This window comes from Balaenoptera musculus, chromosome 5 (genome assembly GCF_009873245.2).
Source record: "Balaenoptera musculus isolate JJ_BM4_2016_0621 chromosome 5, mBalMus1.pri.v3, whole genome shotgun sequence".
NCBI classification, from domain to species: domain Eukaryota; kingdom Metazoa; phylum Chordata; class Mammalia; order Artiodactyla; family Balaenopteridae; genus Balaenoptera; species Balaenoptera musculus.
The window spans coordinates 46642825-46664869 of NC_045789.1; the positions used below are offsets into that span (position 1 = coordinate 46642825).

Sequence of the window (22045 nt, forward strand, 5' to 3'; positions counted from 1 at the left end):
ATGCAAAACAAACATTTTTAAAAATTCAACATTTCATGATAAAAATATTCAACAGACTAAGAATAGAAGGAAACATCCTCAACATGATAAAGGGCATCTACAAAATCCCTCAGGTAATCAAACTTAATGATGAAAAATTGAGTGCTTTCCTTTTAATATAAGAAACAAGGCAAGGATGTCCTTTCTTGACATTTCTATTAAACATTGCACTGGAGTTTCTAGCCAGACAGATTAGGGGGAAAAAATGAAATAAAAGGAATCCAGATTGGAAAAAAAGAAGCAAAACTATGTCTATTCACAGGTGACATAATCTTGAATACAGAAAATCCTGAGGAATACTCACACATGTACTCACACCACACACACACACACACACACAATTAAGAGTAATAATCGAGTTCAACAAGGTTGCTGGATACAAGAACAATACACAAAAGTCAACTGAAGGTCTATACAATACCAATGCACAATCCAAAAATGAAATTGAGAAAATAATTCCATTTATAACAACAACAAAAAGAAGAAAATACTTATGAATAAATTCAACAAAAGTGAAAGACTTGTATGCTAAAACTACAACATATCACTGAAGAAAATAAAGAAGAACTAAACAAATGGAAAGGCATCCCATGTTCGTGGATAGAAAAACTTAATATTATCAAGATAGCAATACTCCACAAATTGATCTACAAATTCAACACAATCTCTAGCAAAACTCCAACTGAGGAGAAAAAGGACATCTTTAGCCATCAGGGAAATGCAAATCAAAACCACAATGAGATAGCAATTCACATCCACTAGGATGGCTACAATCAAGAAGACAGATAATGACAAGTGTTGGTAAGGATGTGGAGAAACTGGAACCCTCACACACTGCTGATAGGAATATAATATGATGCAGCCACTTTGGAAAACAACGTGGTATGTCCTCCAAAGACTAAACAGAGTTAACGTTTGACCCAGAATTCCACTGCTAGGTATATATACTAGGCAAAATGAAAACATATGTCCGCACAAAACTTGTACTCAAATAACATAGCACCATTGTTCACAACAACCAAGCAATGGAAATAATCCAAATGTCCACCAATTGATGAATGGATAAACAAAGTGTGATGTAGCCATACAATAGAATATTATTCAACAATAAAAATAAATGAAACACTGATACATGCTACAGCATAGATGAACCTTGAAAACATTATGCTAAGTGAAAGAAGCCAGTCACAAAAGACCATAAATTACATGATTCCATTTATATGAAATGTCCCGAATAGGCAAATTTATAGAGATATAAAGTAGTTTAGTTGATGCCTCGTACTGGGGAAGGGTATGTGGGGAAAATGAAGAGTGACTGGATAGATTCCCTTTTGGGGTTATGAAACTGTTCTCAAATTCATTATGGTGATGGTTGTACAACTCTGAATATACTAAACAAAACAAAACAAACAAACAACCCTGAGTGTATGCTTTAAATGGGTGAATTACATGGTATGTGAAAATGCCAATTAAAAATAAAATGCACAAACAACAGAAAAAAACCAGTGAAATTCAAGCTGATTTTTTAAAAAGATCAATAAAATAGCTTAGAAGAAACAAGAAAAAAATAAAGACATGAATTACCAGTATAAAAATGAAAGAGGGATATCACCATAGATTCCATATATATTGAAAGAGTCAAAGAGAAATGTTTTAAACATATTTATTGCAATAAATTTGACAACTTATAAGAAACAGACCAAGTCCTTGATAGCCAAAATTTACAAAACCAAAACTGGCCAAAAAAAATTAAATACCTGAATAGCCCTATATCATCTGAATAAATGAAATAACTTAAAATCTTCCAACAAAAAATACCCTAATTCCATATGCATTCACTGGTGAATTTTAACCAACATTTGAGGAAGATATCATAGTTGTCTTACAGAAAGTTTCAGAAAATAGAGGGAATACTTCTCAACTTATTATGAGTCTACCATTACTCTGACACCAAAAGTAAAGCTATCACAAGAAAAGAAAATTAAAAACCAATCTCTCTCCTGAGCCTAGTTGGAAAAGTTCCTAATAAAATATTATCAAATCTAACTTAGCAACATATAAAAAGGATAATGCATCATGACCAAGTGGGACTTACCCCAGTAACAGAAAGTTGGTCTAACCTTTTAAAAATAATCATTGAAATTCACCATGTTAAACTAAAAAAGGAAATCCACATGGTTCTCTAAATAGATTCAGAAAAAGCACTTGATAAAATTTAACACCTACTCAGGAACAACAACGACAACCAAAAACTCTCATCAAATTAGGCATAGAAAGGAATTTGCTCAAACTTTTTCTTGCTGAGAGCCATTAAAGAAGATTTAAATAAGTTAAGAGACATACCAGTCATGGATTAGAAGACTCAGTATTGTTAAGGTACCAGTTCTCTCTAAATTAGAATATAGTAGATTCAATGAAATCTCAATCAAAATCCCAGAAGCCCTTGTGGTAGAAATTGACAAGTTGATTCTAAAAAAATTTTTCTTTTCTTGGCCACGCTGCACAGCTTGCAGGATCTTAGTTCCCCAACCAGGGACTGAACATGGGCCCCCGCAGTGAAAGCGTCAAATCCTAACCACTGGACCGCCAGGGAATTCCCTGATTCTAAAATTTAGGTAGAGATACAAATGATATAAAACAGTCAGAACAAATATTTTTAAAAAAGAACAAAGTTGGAGTGCTTATATTTTCTGACTTCAAGACTTACCATAAATTACAGTTATTAGGACAATGTGGTAGTAGTATGATGATAGACAAATAGATCAGTGGAACAAAATAGAGAGTTCAAAAATAAACCTACACATATATGGTTAATAAATTTTTGACCAAGGTGCGAAGTCTAGGGAAATAGTCTTTTCAACAAATGGTGCTGGGGCAATTGGATATCACTATGGAACAAATATACTTCCTTCATGACATCATGCAAAAAATTTATTTGAAATAAATCATAAATCTAAAAGTAAAGGTTAAAACTTATTAACTTTATAAAAGACATGTAATAGAGGAAAATACAGAAGAAAAATTTTGCAACTTTTGTGAGGGAAAAGATATATTAGGACACAGAAAGCTCTAACCGTACAATAAATATTAATAAAATAGTCTTTATGAAAATTATAAAATTCTGCTCTTTGAAAGACACAACTAAGAAAATGAAGTCAGTCCTCAACTGGAAGAAGATATTTGCAATACATATATTTGACAAAGGGCTTGAAACCAGATAATATAAAGTAACCTTACAATTCATTAAGAAGACAAACAATCCAACTTTTCAAAAGAGCGGAAGATTTGAATAGACACTTTGTACTAATTACCAAAGGAGATAGAAGAATAGTTAATTATCACATAAAAAGATGCTTAACATCATTAGTCACAAGGGAAATGCAAATTAAAATCACAATGAGATATCACTACACACCCACTAGAATAGCTAAAATTAAACATTAAAAATCCAACTTTTCCCAAGGATATGAAGCAATTTCAACTTTCAGATATTGCTGTTGGGGGCATAAAATAGTACAACCACTTTGGAGACCTATTTGGTTGTTTCTTATGAAAGCTGTCACCATATGACCTAGCAGTTCCATTATTAATCCAAGGGAGAAGAAGGCAAATGTCCACCAAAAAAAGCTTGTACATTAATGTTCAGAGAAGTTTTATTCATAATAACCACAAACTGGAAACAACACAAATACCCATCAACAGGTGAATGAATGGATAAATACATTTGGCATATCTATATAATGGAATATATTTCAGCAATAGAAAAGAATAATCTATTTGATACATGCAGCAATGTGGATGAATTCTAAAATATTAAAACGTATACATAACAGTGTATGATCCATCCATATGAAATTCTACAGCAAGCAAAACTATAGTGACAGAACACAAATCTACTGTTGCTTGGAGCTGAAGGCAAGAATCAGTACAAAGTGTACAAGTAAACTTTTGGGGGTGATGGAAATTTTCTGTATCTTGATTTTCTTTTTTTTTTTTTTAATTGTGTTTATTTATTTATTTATTTATGGCTGTGTTGGGTCTTCGTTTCTGTGCGAGGGCTTTCTCCAGTTGCGGCAAGTGGGGGCCACTCCTCATCGCGGTGCGCGGGCCTCTCACTATCGCGGCCTCTCTTGTTGCGGAGCACAGGCTCCAGATGCGCAGGCTCAGTAATTGTGGCTCACGGGCCTAGTTGCTCCGTGGTATGTGGGACCTTCCCAGACCAGGGCTCGAACCCGTGTCCCCTGCATTGGCAGGCAGATTCTTAACCACTGCGCCACCAGGGAAGCCCTGTATCTTGATTTTCATCATGGTAACAGGGGTGCAAACTTTTGTCATACTAGGTGAACTATACAGTCAGTTCTACTACAATGTTTGTTTTCAAAAATGCAAACGTTTTAACACAATAACAAAAATTTTTAGTATTAACTTGACTTTTGATTTTACATGTGATTTCATCCACTAAAAATACTAGATGAACACAGAAAGTTGCACGCAACTGAAATAAGCCAAGTATAAGTATATACCATATGCCAACCTTTGTGCTATTTTCCTACATTTTACTTCAAACTGTTATAAACCCCACTATACACTGTTATTACATTTGCTTTTAAAAGGTAATTTTTTTAAAAGAAAGGATAAAAATCAGAAAAGCATTTTTCGTATTTTCCCACATATTTTCCATTTCTGGCATTCTTCATTCATTTGTATGGAACTGGGTTTGTACTGGTATCAGTTTTCTTCCTCTCGAAGGACTTCCTTTAACATTTCTTGTAATTCAGGTCTGCTGGAAATAAATTCTCTATGTTTTATTTGTCAAAAAAGTCTTTATGCTGCTCTCATTTTTGAAGGATATTTTCACTTGACATAGAATTCTACATTAACTTTTTTTTAAGCATGTTAAAGTTATCATTCCATTCCCTATTTGGCTTGCATTATTTCTGACAAGAAATCAGTAATTCTTATCTTGGTACCCCTGTATTTAATGTTTCTTTTTCTCTCTGGCTGCTTTTGAGTGTTATGTTATCACTGGTTCTCAACAAATTGAATATGATATGCCTTAGAATGGTTTTCCTTTCAATTATCCTGCTTGAAGTTCGTTTACTTAGATTTAGAAATCATAGTTTTCATCCTGTTCGTTAAAAATTAAACCATTATTACTTCAAATATATATTTTCTGGCTCCTCTCCCCTGCCCTTTTCAGATACTCCAATTACACATACATTAGATCACTTTGAATATTCCTCAGATCACTGAGGATCTGGCCTTTTAATACTATTATTATTTTCATTCTGCACCTCAATTTGTATAGTTCCTATTGCAGTATCTTTAAGTCATGCTTCTTTTCTTCTGCAGTGGCTATAGGTGTTATCCATTGGTGGATTTTCTGTTCAGATACTGCATTTCTAAATTGCATTGCAGCTCTAAAGCTCCCTTTGCCTTCTTTAATGTCTTCCATTTCTCTCCTCATTATGCTCATGTTTTTCATTACACATTTGTACATATTTACTATAGTTGTTTTAAAGCCCTTGTCAGCTACTTCATTCATCTCCATAATTTCTGAGTCAGTTTCTATTGACTGATTTTCTTCCTTACATATTCCTTCCTTTTTGCATGTCATAATTTTTATTGGGTACCAGACACCATAAAAGCTATGTTCTTAAAATTTTGGATTTTGTTTTCTGCATTTAAAGAGTGTTGAATTTGGCAGGCAGTTAACTTCCTTGCCAATCAATTTGATCCTTTTGAGGTTATTTTTAAAGTGTTATTGGTGGTCCAGAGTAGCCTCTACTCTAGAGCTCTTTTAGCCCTATTTGAAGGCACAACTCTGGGGTTGTGCCTTCAAATCTACTGAATGCCCAGGATTTTCAATAATGTCTTTCCACTCTGGTGGTCAAAACTCAAATGTCTCTCAGCCACATGTAAGTTCTGGGAATTGTTCAACTTAAAGCTCCCCAATAATTGCATTTAGTCTAGCCTTGTGGCATTTCACTCTATGCAGGCCCATCTTAGCACAGCGCAGAAGTCTCAGTGAACCCCCCTGCAGAGTCCTGGAGCTTCCCTGCATAACGCTTATGTATCTGGTGCCATGCCTCACAAACCGAAGCTGCCACAGCCTTCCCCAAATCTGATCTCAGTGACTTCTATAAAGAGACTGCCATGCTTTCCTTGGTTTCCCTCTTCCTGTGCAGGGTCTGGAAAGTGACATCAGGCAGAATGCTGAGGCTTTTGTACAACTTATTTGTTTCCATCCATTTAGAGAACACACACCCATACTGCATGTTTTCCAAGGTCAGAAAACAGTAGCTTCAAATATTTTTGTCCAGTTTTCTAGCTGTTCACAGGTAGAGGGCAAGTCTGGTATACGTTATTCCATTATGGGCAGAAAAGGAAAGCTAGAATTTTTTTTTTAACCCAGTTTGAGCTATTTACATGTCGAGGCTCACATATTATCCTAGTATTTATGATAACAGCAGTTGATTGTACCTTCATTTTATAAAATAATTTCATTTACATTACCTGAGTAGTTTTCACAACACTTTGAGTTAATAAAGGTGACCTTTCTTATGATTGCGTTATAGTCAAAAAGATTGAGGCTCACAAGGCAAGTGAATGCTCAAAGTAACACACTTAGTAAGGGTTGGAGCTGGGAATATGACATTAGCATAAACTACTACTGCTAAAACTTATCTCCTGGTTTCATCTATATCACCAAACTCTTTTATTTTTCATCTATCCTCCCTTCCTTCTTTATCCGCTTCAGGTTTTAATTATCTTTCATCTTAGGTTTTAATCATCAGCTTTATCATTTTAGCATAGTCAAAATTTTTAAAGAAGCAACTTATTCTCTAACATTTCACTTTGAAAAATGCTACTTTGTAATTCACTACCATAAATTATTTTTAATTTTAATTTCAAGTGACAAGCTATGATCAATATACCTCATACCATAACCAATATACTCCAAAACCATATAGGACTCTAAAGGTCTTCCTAACCCCCAAACTGTCAGTATTCATGTGTAACCCTGTATCTGCATCATCTTTCCTCCTCTTTCAAGTCATTTCCCCTAACTTACTTTGACCTATGAAGCTGCAGCAAACGTCTCAGAATTTTTCCAATCCAAAAGAGAAAAAAAATCAATTAAATATTAAAATAGAAAGGAAAACAAAAAATTTTAAACAAGAATAAAATAAAAGTAAGCCAGCTCCTCAGTTAGCATGACTAAGTAATAGATTTAAATGACAGCTTTCTAAGAATGAGTCACATTTCTCTCAGTACAATATAGGGCCAACCAACAATGGCAATACTTAAGAAAATTTTAAGACTCAGCTGATTACCTTGTACCTTGAGGTACAGGATGAAAAGAGTGTTTTAATCTTCCATCACACTTCTATTCAACAGTGTGACCACATGGAGCACCGTACTGAGAAAAAAAAAATCTGAGACCACAGAGAAATCAGTGGGAAAACATTCTGTGAGTCACGTCATCTGTCATAATCTGCCTGGCTGGAAACAAGGGATGACAGAATGTGAGTCAGGTATTTGCAGTCTCCAGTCTAGGTTAAGAGTAGTAATATTTGAAATTGCATAATATACCAGGAACAATAATTTTAAAATCTTAAACACCTAATTTTACCAAACATGGGATTTAGATATAAAGAAGGAGTAATGTTCAAAACCAGGTTCTAGAGTCTGATGGAGGGCCCTTTATTACATAGGATAATCCAAACCAAATTAATCCTTTCCCCAGAAGATAGTAACTTGTTGGAGTCAGGGAATAACAGATTTCTTCCATCTGTTTTAATTTTTTGAAGAAAAAGTTATTTTATAAATCCCATAAAACTCTAGATCACCTGATAATCTTTTGTTTTTGTTTTTTTTAACAAAACAGAGGCTTTAACCAAACAGCAGTAAAGGTACAAGGGGCTGGAAGGCCTGAGGGGGCACAAGGCAGGAGGAGCCAGGAAGGTGGTGACCCTGGGAAGGAGGGAGGCACTGGGCCTCTCCTGGGAAAACTATCTGACTCTTGTGGCTCCTGTCCCAGCCTCTGCCCAGATCATCAGCCCAGATGCAAGGGACAAGCCCTTGTATTGTGCTTCTCAGGTGATCCCTTTTTCCAAAGGGCATGTGGGCCCCGATACAGGGAGAGGGTAATGAAGAAGGGCAGGAGTGCTGACATGCCAGCAACCCCTCACCCCTAGGGCAGGTCTGCCCAGCCCGGGCCTTGCCCGACCTCAGAGCCAACTTCAATCACTGGGGAGTGACACCCTACATTGTCTTCCCCACTAATGGGATTTTTACATTCTTCAAAAATTACTGGACCATGTCACGTTCAGCAAAATGGTTAAAATGAAAAAGATAAACCAATTATCGGCAAGGATATAGATCAGTGGGAACTCTCACACACCGTTGGAAGTTATATTGGTACAACTACTTTGGAAGACTGTGAAGCATTATCTACTATAAATGAACATATACCTAACTTATGATCCAGCAATTCCGCTCTTAGGTATATATCTAAGGGAAATGCATACATATGTTCACCAAAAGAAGTGAACAAGAATGTTAATAAATAGCATTATTTATAAAATCCCTAAAACCTCCCCCCAAAAAACTGTATAAGAATGTTCAGAATAGCATTATTTGTAATACCTCAAATTGTAAAGAATCCACATGTCCATCAACAGTAGAATGGATAAATTGTGATATATTCACACAATGGAATATTAAAACAGCAATGAGAATTAATAAAATATAAATACATACAACATGGATGAGTTTCATAAACATACTGAGTGAACCTGGGCCTCCCCCCCAAAATGCATATGGTAATTATTATTCCATTTACATAAAGTTCAAAAAGAGGAATAACAAATACATGTTCTTAGAAGTCATGATAGTGGTTACCTTGAAGAGGAGTATTTTTCAAGGAGGGAACAAAGGGGTTTCTGGGGTACTGGTATTATCTAGTTCGTGACCTATATGCTAGGTACATGTTCACTTTAGGAAAATTCATCAAGTTGTTCATAGTTATGAATTTGTGTTGTATGTCAATAAAAAGTTTCCTTAAAATTACTGGGCAATACCAACAATATACAGCTACATAGGAGAGCTAGAACTTGAATCCTTAGTTTGTCTCTGGGGTCTGTGCTCTTAACCACTATACTATTGTAGCAATCTACCTTAAAGAAGTACTTGCTAATACTATCTATTTTTAAATATGAAAAACCTACATATGCCAACAGGCAATTAACTATAAATGTAGGAACATAATTTGTACAAGTATAGAAGATCCACATGGAGCCACAAGGGAGGCTGATTGGGAGAATCATAGAAGTTTTGCTGTATTGGATTTAAACTTTTTACCATGGGAATCTGTTCATGTGTTCCTATTTATGTTTAATAAAATGAAATTGACATTTCTCCCCTCCAAAAAATAAATGGGCAACATTTTTTTGCATTCAAAGAATATTTGCTATGTATGTAAAAATACTTTGAGTAACAAAGTAAATGTTTTTAGTTCAAAGAAATACATTGATTTCATAGAAATCATAGGAAGAGACATTTAATAACTATTCAAGGAATGAATGACCCTTAGAGATTTGTTGACCCTCCTATCATTGCTATTAATTCTTCCTAGTCATTCATCAGAGATAGTGATGTGATATAGTGGACATCTATTGGTCTTGCCTGCCCAGCACCCAGTGAGCCCCTTCTTTTGGTAAAGGCATTTCAATATTCCCCCTGGGCAATTTCTTCTACCCTACTGCATGCAGTTTTGGTGAGATTATCAATTCTGCCTTCTCCTGACCAAGGAGTGGGCCTGTAAACTAAACTAGGCCAAACAGACTCTTTCTCCTTAAAATTTAAATCTTGAGTAGAGTGACACAAGGTCAGAAAACAAATTCACCTTGACAGTAGCTCTCTGAAGAAGCTGTCCATTGGTTCCTGCTACTTAGATCACTTAAGCTGCACTGCTTCCTATCCTTTCCAAGTACCAGTTGTTTAACTTTTCCTTAGATTCTGTGAATCACTACATATCCTTACATTACATTTCTTCTCTGGTTAATTTCTGTTGACTGTAACTGAGGAAACACTGAAACAGCTGGATGTAAATATATTCAATAAAAAGGTTACTACAACTTTGCAAGAAAGTCCATAGTATTTAACTTTTGCTTAACTTCTTGCCAGAATTTGCTCCCCTAGAAAGTCTACATTAGTCCTACCTCCACTTCTGGAGCTTCATAGTATAAATATACTCCATCTTCTAAATGGCACACATTTAAAACTCTATCATTTATCCCCAAGCACTTTCTCAGCAAAATAATTTATTTTCAAATTAAAACATATATGACTACTACACACTCACTAGAATGGCTATAATAAAAAAGACAGACAATTCCAAGTGTTGGCAAGGATGTGGAGAGACTGGAACCCTTATGCACTACTGGAGGGAATGTAAAATTGTATAACCACTTTGGAAAGCAGTTTATATAGTTTATATATTTACATAATTTACACAATATTTTTAAATAGACTTTACAAATAATCATCTAGGCAATGTCTTCCTAGGCAACAATGCCCATGAAGTCATGGTCATTTATGTGCAAGTTATATTTTCCTATAATATAGTAAAAACATACTAAACTCTTAAAGATGTGGCTCACTTACCATCAAAATTCATTTCTTGGTCTTCCTTGGTACACTTATTGCCCTTTGGGAAACACTGGGTTATTCAACTTAAAATTTACATTAATTAATTCTCATTAAAGTAATTACCAACTTAGGAAACAATACTATAAAGTTTTATGCAACATATGACAAGATATAGAAAGTGTTAAACCTTTCATTTAGCAAATACTTGAAAATTGCTTTTGGTTGGCTTTTTTCAAATAAAAGTGACTAAAGAGCTGGAGGTGTGGGAAACCGCCAAAGCCAAAACATCTCCCTTCCTACCCTATACCCAGCATGATCACAACCATGTTATTTCAGGGAGAAAAAGGAGACCTCCCCATGGGAAGAAGAAAAAAAGGAAGTATACGAAATGTTAAGCAGTTATTTAAGGAATTATGGGTCATTGTTTTCTTTATTTTGATTCTGTTCTTCCTTTCTCTACTTGCCAAATTTATTTAATGTCCTTCTATTTTTTTTTTCTATTTTTTAAAATAAAGCAATACAGTAAAACTTTTTGTTCCTTTGAATACCTTCAGAATGAAAAGTATTATTTCAACCTATCCCTTATAATAGTTACATTTCTAATTTCATATTTTGATTCAAAAACAAAAATTTAAGTGAAGATACCAATTTCTTCCTTCTTATTTTTTAAAGTATTGATATTTATATACAACCTTTTGTGGCTAGTTCTGTTACTATGTACTCTTAAGTTCTCAAAGCACTAGAAATAGGTGTTTTGCCCATTATTACATGCAAAATACAATCCAAAGAACCTAAATGCCCTCAATGACCAGAGGAGAACACAAAAACATTGGGTTCTGAAAAATGGAACTAAAATTTTCTTGTACTTATAGCTTGATTATTCTTAAAACTCTTTATAGGGATTTGCTTTTAATTACTCTAACAAGGATGAGAACGAGCTGGGGAGTGGTAGGTAGATGGAAGGGATAGATGTACCTAGAACAAGAGCATAATGTTGATAATTGCTGAAGCTGGGTGGTAAGTAAATGGGTGTTCTTTTTATCTGTATATTTGAAAAAATTCTATAATAAAAGTTAAAACAGAAACAAATTCTTTAAATTCTAAAAATGCATTATTACAGAGTGACAACTAAAGCAACCTCTGTAACATGCCCAAAACAGAACAAAAAATAAATAAATAAACAAAGCTCCAAGGGGTCTATAAAGTATTTTTGCTATTTTACTTGTATAGTCAAATGAGAAAACAAATATTTACCAATAAGCACACAACTATTTAAAAGTTGTATGAAAGGTTACTATTGCCACCTACTGGACACTGCGATTACTACTTGCTATTAAAAAAACAGTCACTACTGAGTAGGTCTCCCCATCCCACCATAAGCCTCTCTGGTCTTTAACAAGATAATGATAAGTAATACCATTACACTTATGTTTACGTGTGTTTATATTAGTAATGTTAATTAATAATGTTATATCACATCATTTCTAACAACATGAAATGCCAACTACAAAAGCTGTGTCATAAAATTTTTGTTAGAAAGTACATTGATGATCACCTTATGATGTCCTTGTTTTACAGAAGATCCCAGATTTTGAATTGTTTGCCCATAGGAATTTAAATTGTTTACACATAGGGATAGACCAGGAAGCTAGAAACTACTCCTGGCTCTTAAATTCAGTGCATTATCTTTTTTTTCATCTCAGTCTTTCAAAATCTTGACTTTTATTAAAAATTTTTCACCTCTTATAACTTGGTTAATTGCATATACCAGTGATTCTCAACCTTGCTGCACAAGAATTACCTGTCAAATTTGAAAATAAACTAATGCTGATACCAAAGCCAGAGATTTTTTTTATCCAGGGTTAAAAGATCCATTAGTAAGTATCAGTGGTTCTCAAAATATAGTCTTTGAACCAGCAACGTCACCATCACCTGCGAATGAAACTGAGCAGGACCCTGTGGACAAAGCCTTTCCTTGTCCTCCACTTCCTTGCTTGCAGGACAAAGGCTTAGCCTCCTAGATGTTCCCTGAGTTCCAGAGGGCAGATTCAAACAGAAGAGTGAAGGAATGCAGAAACAAAGGAAAGGCAGTCAAGAAGCAGTGCAGCGATGGGGCAGGGTCCCGGTTCCTCCTGAAGGGCTATACAGAACAATCTGATAGTTCTCCAGGAACTATCCCACCCAGGTAGAGGATGGTAACTTCAGTCAGAGCACAAGCTCTGGATCCCAGACAGGTTGGAACCAGAAGGCTAATGATTGAGCTTCGTGGAACATCATCCTGTTACCTCACCACCAACCAATCAGGGGAAGGTCACACACCTTTCAGTTCTCCCCCCACATTTTGCCTATAAAAACTCTTCCCTAAAAACCTTGGGAGAGTTCAGGCTTTTTGAGCACCAGCAGCCCATTTTCATTGTTCGGCCCTTGCAATAAACCTTTCTCTGCTCCAAACTCCAACATTTTGGCTTGTTTGGCCTCCCTGTGCACCAGGTGCACGAACTGGGTTTGGCAACAGGAACTTATTAGAAATGTAAATTTTCAAGGTCCACCCCAGATGCTGACTGGTGCCAAGCAATTTGTGCCTGCAAGCCCTCCAGGTGATGTGGATGCAGGCTAATGTTTGAGAATTACTAGTATTGATATTTACCATAATTATTTAAAACTTTTTACTCTTTTTAAATATAAGATTTTAATTTACTGTTTTCTCAGAAAGAAGAAAATACATTAATAACACAAAAGAGAGAGGTTTATGTGAAGAGTAACCTAGTGCAACTCTACTATTTTTCCAGAAGCATACCATTATGAACACTCAACATTAGTTCTAGTTAGCCAATAGGAAAAATGCTCTAATGGAAGGTTAGGGAATAATTCATTCATAGGCCAGTTAATAAGACCCTGGAATGCTCTTGCCCAGAGCAAGTTTTCCAACCATATTTCCTTGTTCTGGTTTGTTCTGCTCAGAAAGGCATCTTTCTAAGACATAATTAAGACTTTTAGCCATATCATACCTTTTAACTCAGGAGTGTCAGTTCTAGAAATATAGAGGAAACTAAATTATGCTCAAAGGTTTTCTCCAAAGCATTGTAAATAATAAGGTTAAGGGGGACCTGAAAGCAAGTTAAATGCCCCCAAACTAAGAAATGACTCCATAAATTAGAGCATCAATAGGATGAAATATTGCTCAATCATTAAAATGCTTTTCATATGAGATTTTAAACAATATGGGGAAATGCTTACTTTATATAACATCATGTGCGTACATGTTCCCTCTGTTTCTCTGTCTCTCTTTCTCTGTCAATTGAAAAAGATAATGGGAAGCACCAAAATATTAATACTGGTTATCTGAGTAGTAGGACTCTGAGTGATTTTTTTTTTATATTTATCAGTGTTTCTAAAGTTCTCTATAATAAGAGTATACTTACTCTATTAATCAGAAGAAAACCCACAAATACAGTAATAGAGATTCTACTCTGTGAACTAGGGTCTTTAAATAACAATCAGTATGCTTTCAGAAGACCATAAATGTGGGAAACAAGTAGATATCTTTTTCTCTCCATCCTGCACTGCTCTTTTCTCATCCCACTCCTCCAAACCTTTTATTTCAACTTTCTTCACATCACTCTGCCATAACCCCATAACCAGACATACTGAGAAACTGAAGTGTAATTATTCAATATTTTAAAAATTTAAAATTGGTTAGTTAAATAGTTTAATTTATCTTAGAACACATAAAAAGGAGGTAAAATAGCCTAATGGTTAAGAGAACAGGCTTCAAAATCAGACAAATGTAGGTCTGAATCTTAGTTTGCCACTTATAGGACCTCACACAAGTTTCAATTTCCTTAACTGTAAAATGAGAGTACCGCCCTTCTTACTAAACTCCAGCGAGGATGAAATGAGAGAATGCATATAAAGCATAAGATAGTAGTAGGCACTCAATAAAAGGTAACTGCTGTTACTGCTTTGTAGTTAATGCTACAGTTGTTTTTAGTAAACAGCCCTTAAATTTTAATTTTCCTGTGGGAAAAAAGGCTTAGTGGAGTACAATGGTTGTTCACATCTTTGGGACTTCTTAGACCACGAAAATTTCAAAAACAATTGGGGAGACCTATATGGAGCCATCAAAATATTCTTTACAAAGTGAGTGTTATTAAAACCCACCAACAAATTTATCAGGACTATTATTTCATATAAGAAAAAGCCCTTGGTCTTCCCTGGTGGCGCAGTGGTTGAGAATCTGCCTGCTAATGCAGGGGACACGGTTTCGTGCCCTGGTCTGGGAAGATCCCACGTGCCGCGGAGCAACTAGGCCCGTGAGCCACAACTACTGAGCCTAAGTGTCTGGAGCCTGTGCTCCGCAACAAGAGGGGCCGCGATAGTGAGAGGCCCGCGCACCGCGATGAAGAGTGGCCCCCGCTTGCCGCAACTACAGAAAGCCCTAGCACAGAAACGAAGACCCAACATAGCAATCAATCAATCAATCAATCAATCTTTGAAAAAAAAGAAAAAGCCCTTGAACATCCCTTAAAAAAAGTGGAAGACAGTCTCAGAGTAAAAGAAATCGTTCCCAAGAAAGGACAGTTGGCAACTGCATGACAAAATTATCCTTATTTTTTTTGTTTTGTCACATACCAGTAAACACTTAAGGACCAACACCAGTAAGCAAACTGGTAGCCTGATTCTTCATCCATAAATTAAGTTGTTTTATCTACCTCATGGGATATTCATTCAACAAACACTAACAACTTGCTATTAAGCAGAGGAATTCAGGATCAAATAAAGTATATAAAAACACCATACACAGTGCCTTGTATATTACAAAGCACCATTAAAATATACAATATTTTTTAAAATAAATAAATAAATAAATAAAATATACAATATTGTTATTACAAAAAAATACAAATACTATAAATTGATTCCTAAGAGAAAAAAAAGGTTTTCCATCCACTTGTTTTAAGGGCTTAATCATTTTCTATATTCATGCTATCACAAAAGACATTAAGGAATTATTAGAATGAAGATTTTCCATATTTTTTCTTTAGAAAATAGTCATATTTGTGATGTAGCTCATGATTCTGCCATTCTCTGTCTTATGGGAACTGAGGATGTTACTTTTCCCTCAAATGGTATGGCTCTCAAGGGAAAGTTATTAAGCTAGAAATTGCTGCTATAATTACCAGATTGTAGAATCTGAATACTAAGGAAGAAAATTTAACAGGATCTAAAAGTTAGGTTCAGACACAGAGCAAATTTTATTTTCTTAGTTTTGAAAGTATTATAAGATTTTCCAGTGTTAAAATTTACTTTCAAGTATGATGATCAAGAAATAACAAGACACCAAACTTAGAAATTAAACAGTTTTTAATTTTCTCTGTTGTTTCTTGATCCACTGAAAATAATTTCTCAATGCAACACATTTAGGCAACTTTTTTGTCACTTTCTTTGGGTTCTACTTCTTTAGGCAATAATGACTCGATCTTTAGTAACAAACCTTCACTTGTCGAACTTCGAAGGAAAGCACGTACCACAAAGGGTCCTGAAAACAAAGACAAGAATCAATTTTCATTTTATTCCACAGATACCTAATGAGCAAATACAAACATACAACAAGAAACTTTATAGGACTCGTGTTATATTTTCACTTGAAAAGTACTGATATTACTGAACTATTATTTTGAATTATAACAAAGGGAAGATCGCTTCATTTCTAGAGTAGAAGACAAACTAGCTGTACCATAGTATATTAGAGATTTATAGATGAAACTACACATATTCACTAATAATTCATTTCTCTCTTTCAGAAGGTGATCACCTAGAATTTATTTCATTGCAAAGTCAACAGTAAAGGGAACAGGTGATGATATTTACATTTGATGGCAAGATTCTAAATATTTATTTAAAACAGTCAGCACAGATGCTAACTCTGTGTTACCAAACATTTAGTAAAATTCCTTAAAAATTAAAAAGCCTTTCATAAGAACAATGTTAAGGGACCCATTTCTCTTAAAATGGCAAAGAGAAGATAACTCCATTGCTTTTAGAGATTTACTGTTCATCATTCTACTCCTGATATAGGTTCAGAGGCTCCTATACTCAAAACAAAGTTCTCCATGAAAGAGAAGAATCTATACACACACAGTCACTAAGTACTATGGTCATATCTAGCACAACAGAATTAACAAATGAGGTATTTATTCACCAGTGTGTTTAACTCCCAAAGAAGGTTAAACATAACGTGAGATTGTGTTTTAATTATACACTTGGTTTATAAAATGAAACATGACAGATTCCTATAATGGTAAGCCTTTAAGTGCAGAGTCAATTGAGGGTTACAGACTCTTGCTTGCTTTCAAGCAGCGGAAAGAGAACACGTTTGCCTGAGGAAGGACTGTGAATGGCAGGTAATGCAGTGGGTGCGACACGTGTTCCTAGCCTATGACACAGCTTCCACGTCAAGTTCCACTGTTCTCCATGAATCACCCCATTTATAGATAGTGATTCTTGTGACATGATTAAAAACCTTGTTTCTTTTCTAAAATAAATAAGATTAAGAAAGCCAACTGCTAGTACCAGTGACAAAGTGAATGGTCTGGCTTCAAAATACCATCTATCTCATAAATGACTTTAGTTTCTGCTTAAACACTATTGTAAGTTTAAGGCAATCCGTTACAGTTTTCTTCCAAACTTTATTACATTTAATGGTAGAAATAATGTGGGAATTTATAAAGGTTTCACGATGTATTCCTTATTAATGTTAAAGAGGTCTCCTCTCCAAACAACTACAACTTCTTAATAAGGTCATTAGGAATCCTTTGGAGAATTAAATTGTATTTCTTTAATCCCTGGAAATATTATTGTTATTGCAGTTGCATATTAACTGGATTGTTTTCTTAATATTTTACATTTTTAAAGTATCACAGAGCTACAAGGAAGTCTACCCCAGAGAACCACTTACCCAAATTCAGCGGTCTTTGCCTACAAACTTCACTGATAACGGCTTGCAGATTGGCAGCTATCTGGTCACTTGACATATCCAGCTGAAAGAAAAGGATATATAACGTTAATGATGTGAAAGTGAGATGATAATACAATTTTTGATAACTGTATCAGTAGTTGTTCCAGACAGTTTTTTCAAATATTCAACTAGTGCAAATTATGTATTACAAGACCCTACTGTGAAAGAAAAAAACTTCCATAACTCTTTTTTCAGAATACTACATTAACATGTCTTTACATGTCAAGACTTAATTACCTTTTAGAACACATTATAGCAAAGTGTTTTAAAGTTGCTCCACTTGCGATTCCTTGAATTCCAAGTAATTTCCCCAAAGCAAATCCTGGGGCAGAATACACCATTCCCCCCATCCCTTCCCTATCACCAAGGAATTAGTGATATTCTTTCTTCAAGTTATTTGTTTATTTTTTAAAAGAAACTAAGAAAATATTTAGAAGTTAATGCTTTCAAAAGTCCAAAATGAAACTACTTGACAACACACATTCACATAACATATCCCACACAGAGACATTTTCAAGATGCTATGCTAACACTCTAACTCTGCAATAACAATTATCGTGCTACTTAGTAAAAGCTACAGTAAGTAAATATATAGTGAATGAGCCCTATTCATAAAACACCTAAACCCAGCACACATCTTTGGAAAGTCCTTGAGTTTATCATTCAAATTCAGTGCATGTTATTCTTCTTAAATATACCAGTTAAAATCAGTTCTATCGCATTCCTATGTTTAGAGGATTTTGCACTTTGCCAAGTGAATCCAGTTTTTAAAATTCATATAAAACTTATTAATAGTGTAATTGGCAAAAATTAGACAGTAAGAGTTCAAACAAGAATTCTATTTTCCAATGACTCTTGAGACCATTGTGAGAAATGTGGTACTTAAGCATAAAGAGAATTCCTCCTGAAACAAATTATTATCATCATCATCAGACAACATTTATTCGACATTCACTTAGGCATGATGCAGTACCAAACCCTAAATGAGAAGGTTTGGGCATTACTGGAGGAATTTTCACTTTATGCCAATCCACAAGTGGGAGTTTGGAGAGGGAAAAAAATCAAGCAATGCTTAGTTCTCCTTATTAAATCCATAGAACTTATAGACTTTAAGTTGTATTGAAGTTAAGTAGTTCACTGACAGACAGGGCACCTTACATTTGCTATGGTAAAAAAAAGAAAAGAAAACAAAACACCAAGAGTATCAACATGTGTCCTTTCATTCCTCTCTTAATTCTCCACTTTCCCTCAAAATGTCCTCCTTTCTATCATCAACTGAAGTAACCAACACAGCTCTAAGGAGTTCCTTTACCCTTTGTAAAGACCTATACCTACCTTAGATTTGGGAAATCAATAGATACAAGAAAAAGCAAGAGGTCCAATATATCTTCCTTGATAGTTACAAGCTATACTGTTGGACTGTATATACTAAACTTCTCAGATTTTTTTTTTTTTTTTAATTTTATTTATTTATTTATTTATTTATGGCTGTGTTGGGTCTTCGTTTCTGTGCGAGGGCTTTCTCTAGTTGCGGCAAGTGGGGGCCACTCTTCATCGCGGTGCGCAGGCCTCTCACTATCGTGGCCTCTCCCGTTGCGGAGCACAGGCTCCAGACGCGCAGGCTCAGCAATTGTGGCTCACAGGCTTAGTCGCTCCGCGGCATGTGGGATCTTCCCAGACCAGGGCTCGAACCCGTGTCCCCTGCATTGGCAGGCAGATTCTCAACCACTGCGCCACCAGGGAAGCCCCTCAGATTTTTGTAATTGTACTTTCTGTAGACTTATATTGCCACTCCTACAATAAGCTAACAACATAGGCTTTAGAAATGCAAAACAAAAAAAACAAACAACAACAAGAACCAAAAAGAAATGCAAAACAGATGCCTTCAATGGTTTCATTAAGTTTTAAAATATACAAATTGTTTTAAAATATAGTTTACACTTTTGTCCAAATTTTAGCACCTCTAATTATCAGTACTATGTCCTCTACTGAATCTTAAAATATATTTTTAGCCATAATACCTCATTTTACTTTTTCTTTTAGATATTTTGTAAAATTACGAAAAAGATATATTTTATGGGCATAACTTTGGTTACGCAGTTGACTACCGATGACAAGATAGCTATGTAAAAAACAAATGTATGCATGCATGCATGCATTTTATCAAAACTTGCATAGGAAATTTATTTGGGCCGACAATGATCTAGAGATAACTCAGGAAAGCAACATTTACAAGCTTCTCCATCTATATCTCAGTTGCTCTGTTCTTCCAGTAGTGCTTTTCCACAGCGTAACATTTTGTGGCCTGACAAAGGTAAGGAGGACCATTTTGAGGATATATTATCTGTTAGATTCTCAATAGCAGAGCATTAGACTTGGCAAAGCAGGAAAAAAGTGGGGGCAGGGGGAGTGGAACGGGTTGACCTTGAAGGCAATATTGAACTATGTTAAGCATTGTATTTTTGTGTGTACATATGTGTGTATTTGAATATATAATAGTCACAACAGTACCTATATGTTTAGCTAAAGTGATTGTCCACTACAGGGCAAAATAGTTATTCCTTGTTCCGTAGCATAAATGTTTTTAAGAAAAGACTGATTTACTGAATCCTCCCTTCTGCTTAACATCCTTATTATATCAGAAGTAATTCCCTAAGCAGACTAGATGGAAGACTTCCCAAAGATGTCAGGGTGGTGGCTCAATCGATACAGCCGAACTATACCTCTTTGCTTTAACTCTCAGATTTTCCTCTTTCTATGCAATTCCTAACCTTTGTCTTCAATCACTCTCCACCATTATGAGAAAACTAAAAAACTGTGGTTCTTAACCATTGTTTGTCCCTTTGAAATGCAGACATATGCAGGACAAACTACAGTCATGAGAGTGTCTAAGACAGTGATTCTTAAACTTTTTTCGGGTTATCAAACCTTGCTCCAGAAAAATGCACACAGGCACACAAAAATTTTAGCCTATGCTTTTAGGATCTTCAAGGATTCTTTGATTAAAAGAAAGGGGAAGAGAGAAGAAAGGCTCCTGAGGAAAGGGGCTCAGTTAAAAGGGCTACACTTTGAGAACCACCAGTGTCGCTGTTTAATTCGGCTCAAATACTTTAAAGGACTAAGGACAACAGTATGGAAAAAGGATTCAACTTAATTTTCTACATTTTACAGAGGACAGAAATAAAAAAGAAAAAGCAAAGTATGTGTGCACAGTTTTTAAATAATCACATGTTCCACCTAAAGTGGCCAGTTTGTGTCACTGTAAATGTTGTAACAGCCTCTAGATGACTGATCATCTCTAGCTGGGAACTGCAGACAGGACTGCTGCTTTGGGTAAGCACTTGTTAGAACACCTGACCTCCAAAACTCCTTCCAAGTGCAATGTTCTAGGGTTACAAAAAGGGTAGCCTGGCAATGGTTTCTGCAGGTGGGCCAATACTCAATTCCCTTGACTGCTGAAAATCTAAACCAAGAAAAGGAAGACAAGACAGTCTGTGTATCTCCTATACAACATTAAGTAATAGTAGTATTAGTAGTAGTAGTAGTAGTGGCAGCAGCGGCAGCGGCAGCGGCAGCGGCAGCAGTAATAATAATAATAATAATAATACTAGAGCAGCTCTATTTATTGGGTGCTTAGTCTAAGCCAAACTCTGTTCTAAGCATTACATAGATATTCTCATTCATTTCTCCCAAGTATCCTAAAGACGGGAACCATTATCATTCCTCTTTTACAATTAGAAACTGAGACTTAGAAAACTTTGTAACTTATTCAAAAGCACCCACATGATAAGGAGTGGCCCAGCAGCTATGTGCATGAGCTCTAAAGGCAGAGAAATGTGACTCTGAACCCCATTTCCACCATTTACTAGCTTGTGACCCTGGACACAGCTAGTAAGTGTTGGTAATCCTTATGAAAATTAAAGTGTCAGTTGTCTGGGAAACACAAATGAGTTGGTTATAAACTAAGGGGAGAAAAAGAGGAAACTAAGTGAAATACTGAAAGGGAAAGAATATACATTTAAGTGGGAAAAATATGAATTTTTCTTTCCACCTAATGAATCCTTTCCTACCTTCCCAGTCTTTAGATGTTAACAGCATACAATTCAGCAACATTTACTTGGCCTTCACTCTTTGTTGAGCAACATGCTGGGGACTAGGAACAGAAAGATGAGTAAGATACAAACCTTACCGTCAAGGAGCTTCCCATCTGGTCACTAAAATACAACACGACAGGGGCTACTCTAATCACATGAACAAAGTGCCACAAGGGTAGAGAGGAAGAAGTGACTGACTTTGACAGAGAAGGCTTCACAAAGGTTATATTTAAATTGA

The 22045-nt window shown here is 35.4% G+C and overlaps 1 protein-coding gene across 5 annotated transcripts in view; it reads right to left on the reverse strand.

Moving 5' to 3' along the window:
• MRPL1 (mitochondrial ribosomal protein L1) overlaps positions 1 to 22045 on the reverse strand; it is a 138671-nt gene that overhangs the window by 62022 nt on the left and 54604 nt on the right. The window contains exons 8-12 of one of the 5 annotated variants that reach the window (XM_036852343.1): positions 17654 to 17735; positions 16190 to 16234; positions 13933 to 13986; positions 10711 to 10753; positions 4333 to 4819 (exon numbers count right to left, since the gene is read on the reverse strand). In XM_036852343.1, the coding sequence (XP_036708238.1) occupies positions 13934 to 13986; positions 16190 to 16234; positions 17654 to 17735 (180 nt within the window). In that variant the 3' untranslated portion in view covers positions 4333 to 4819; positions 10711 to 10753; position 13933. Of the gene's footprint in view, positions 1 to 4332; positions 4823 to 10710; positions 10754 to 13932; positions 13987 to 16041; positions 16235 to 17653; positions 17736 to 22045 lie in introns of those variants that run through there. The other 4 variants (XM_036852344.1, XM_036852346.1, XM_036852341.1 and 1 more) reach the window with 4 other exon arrangements.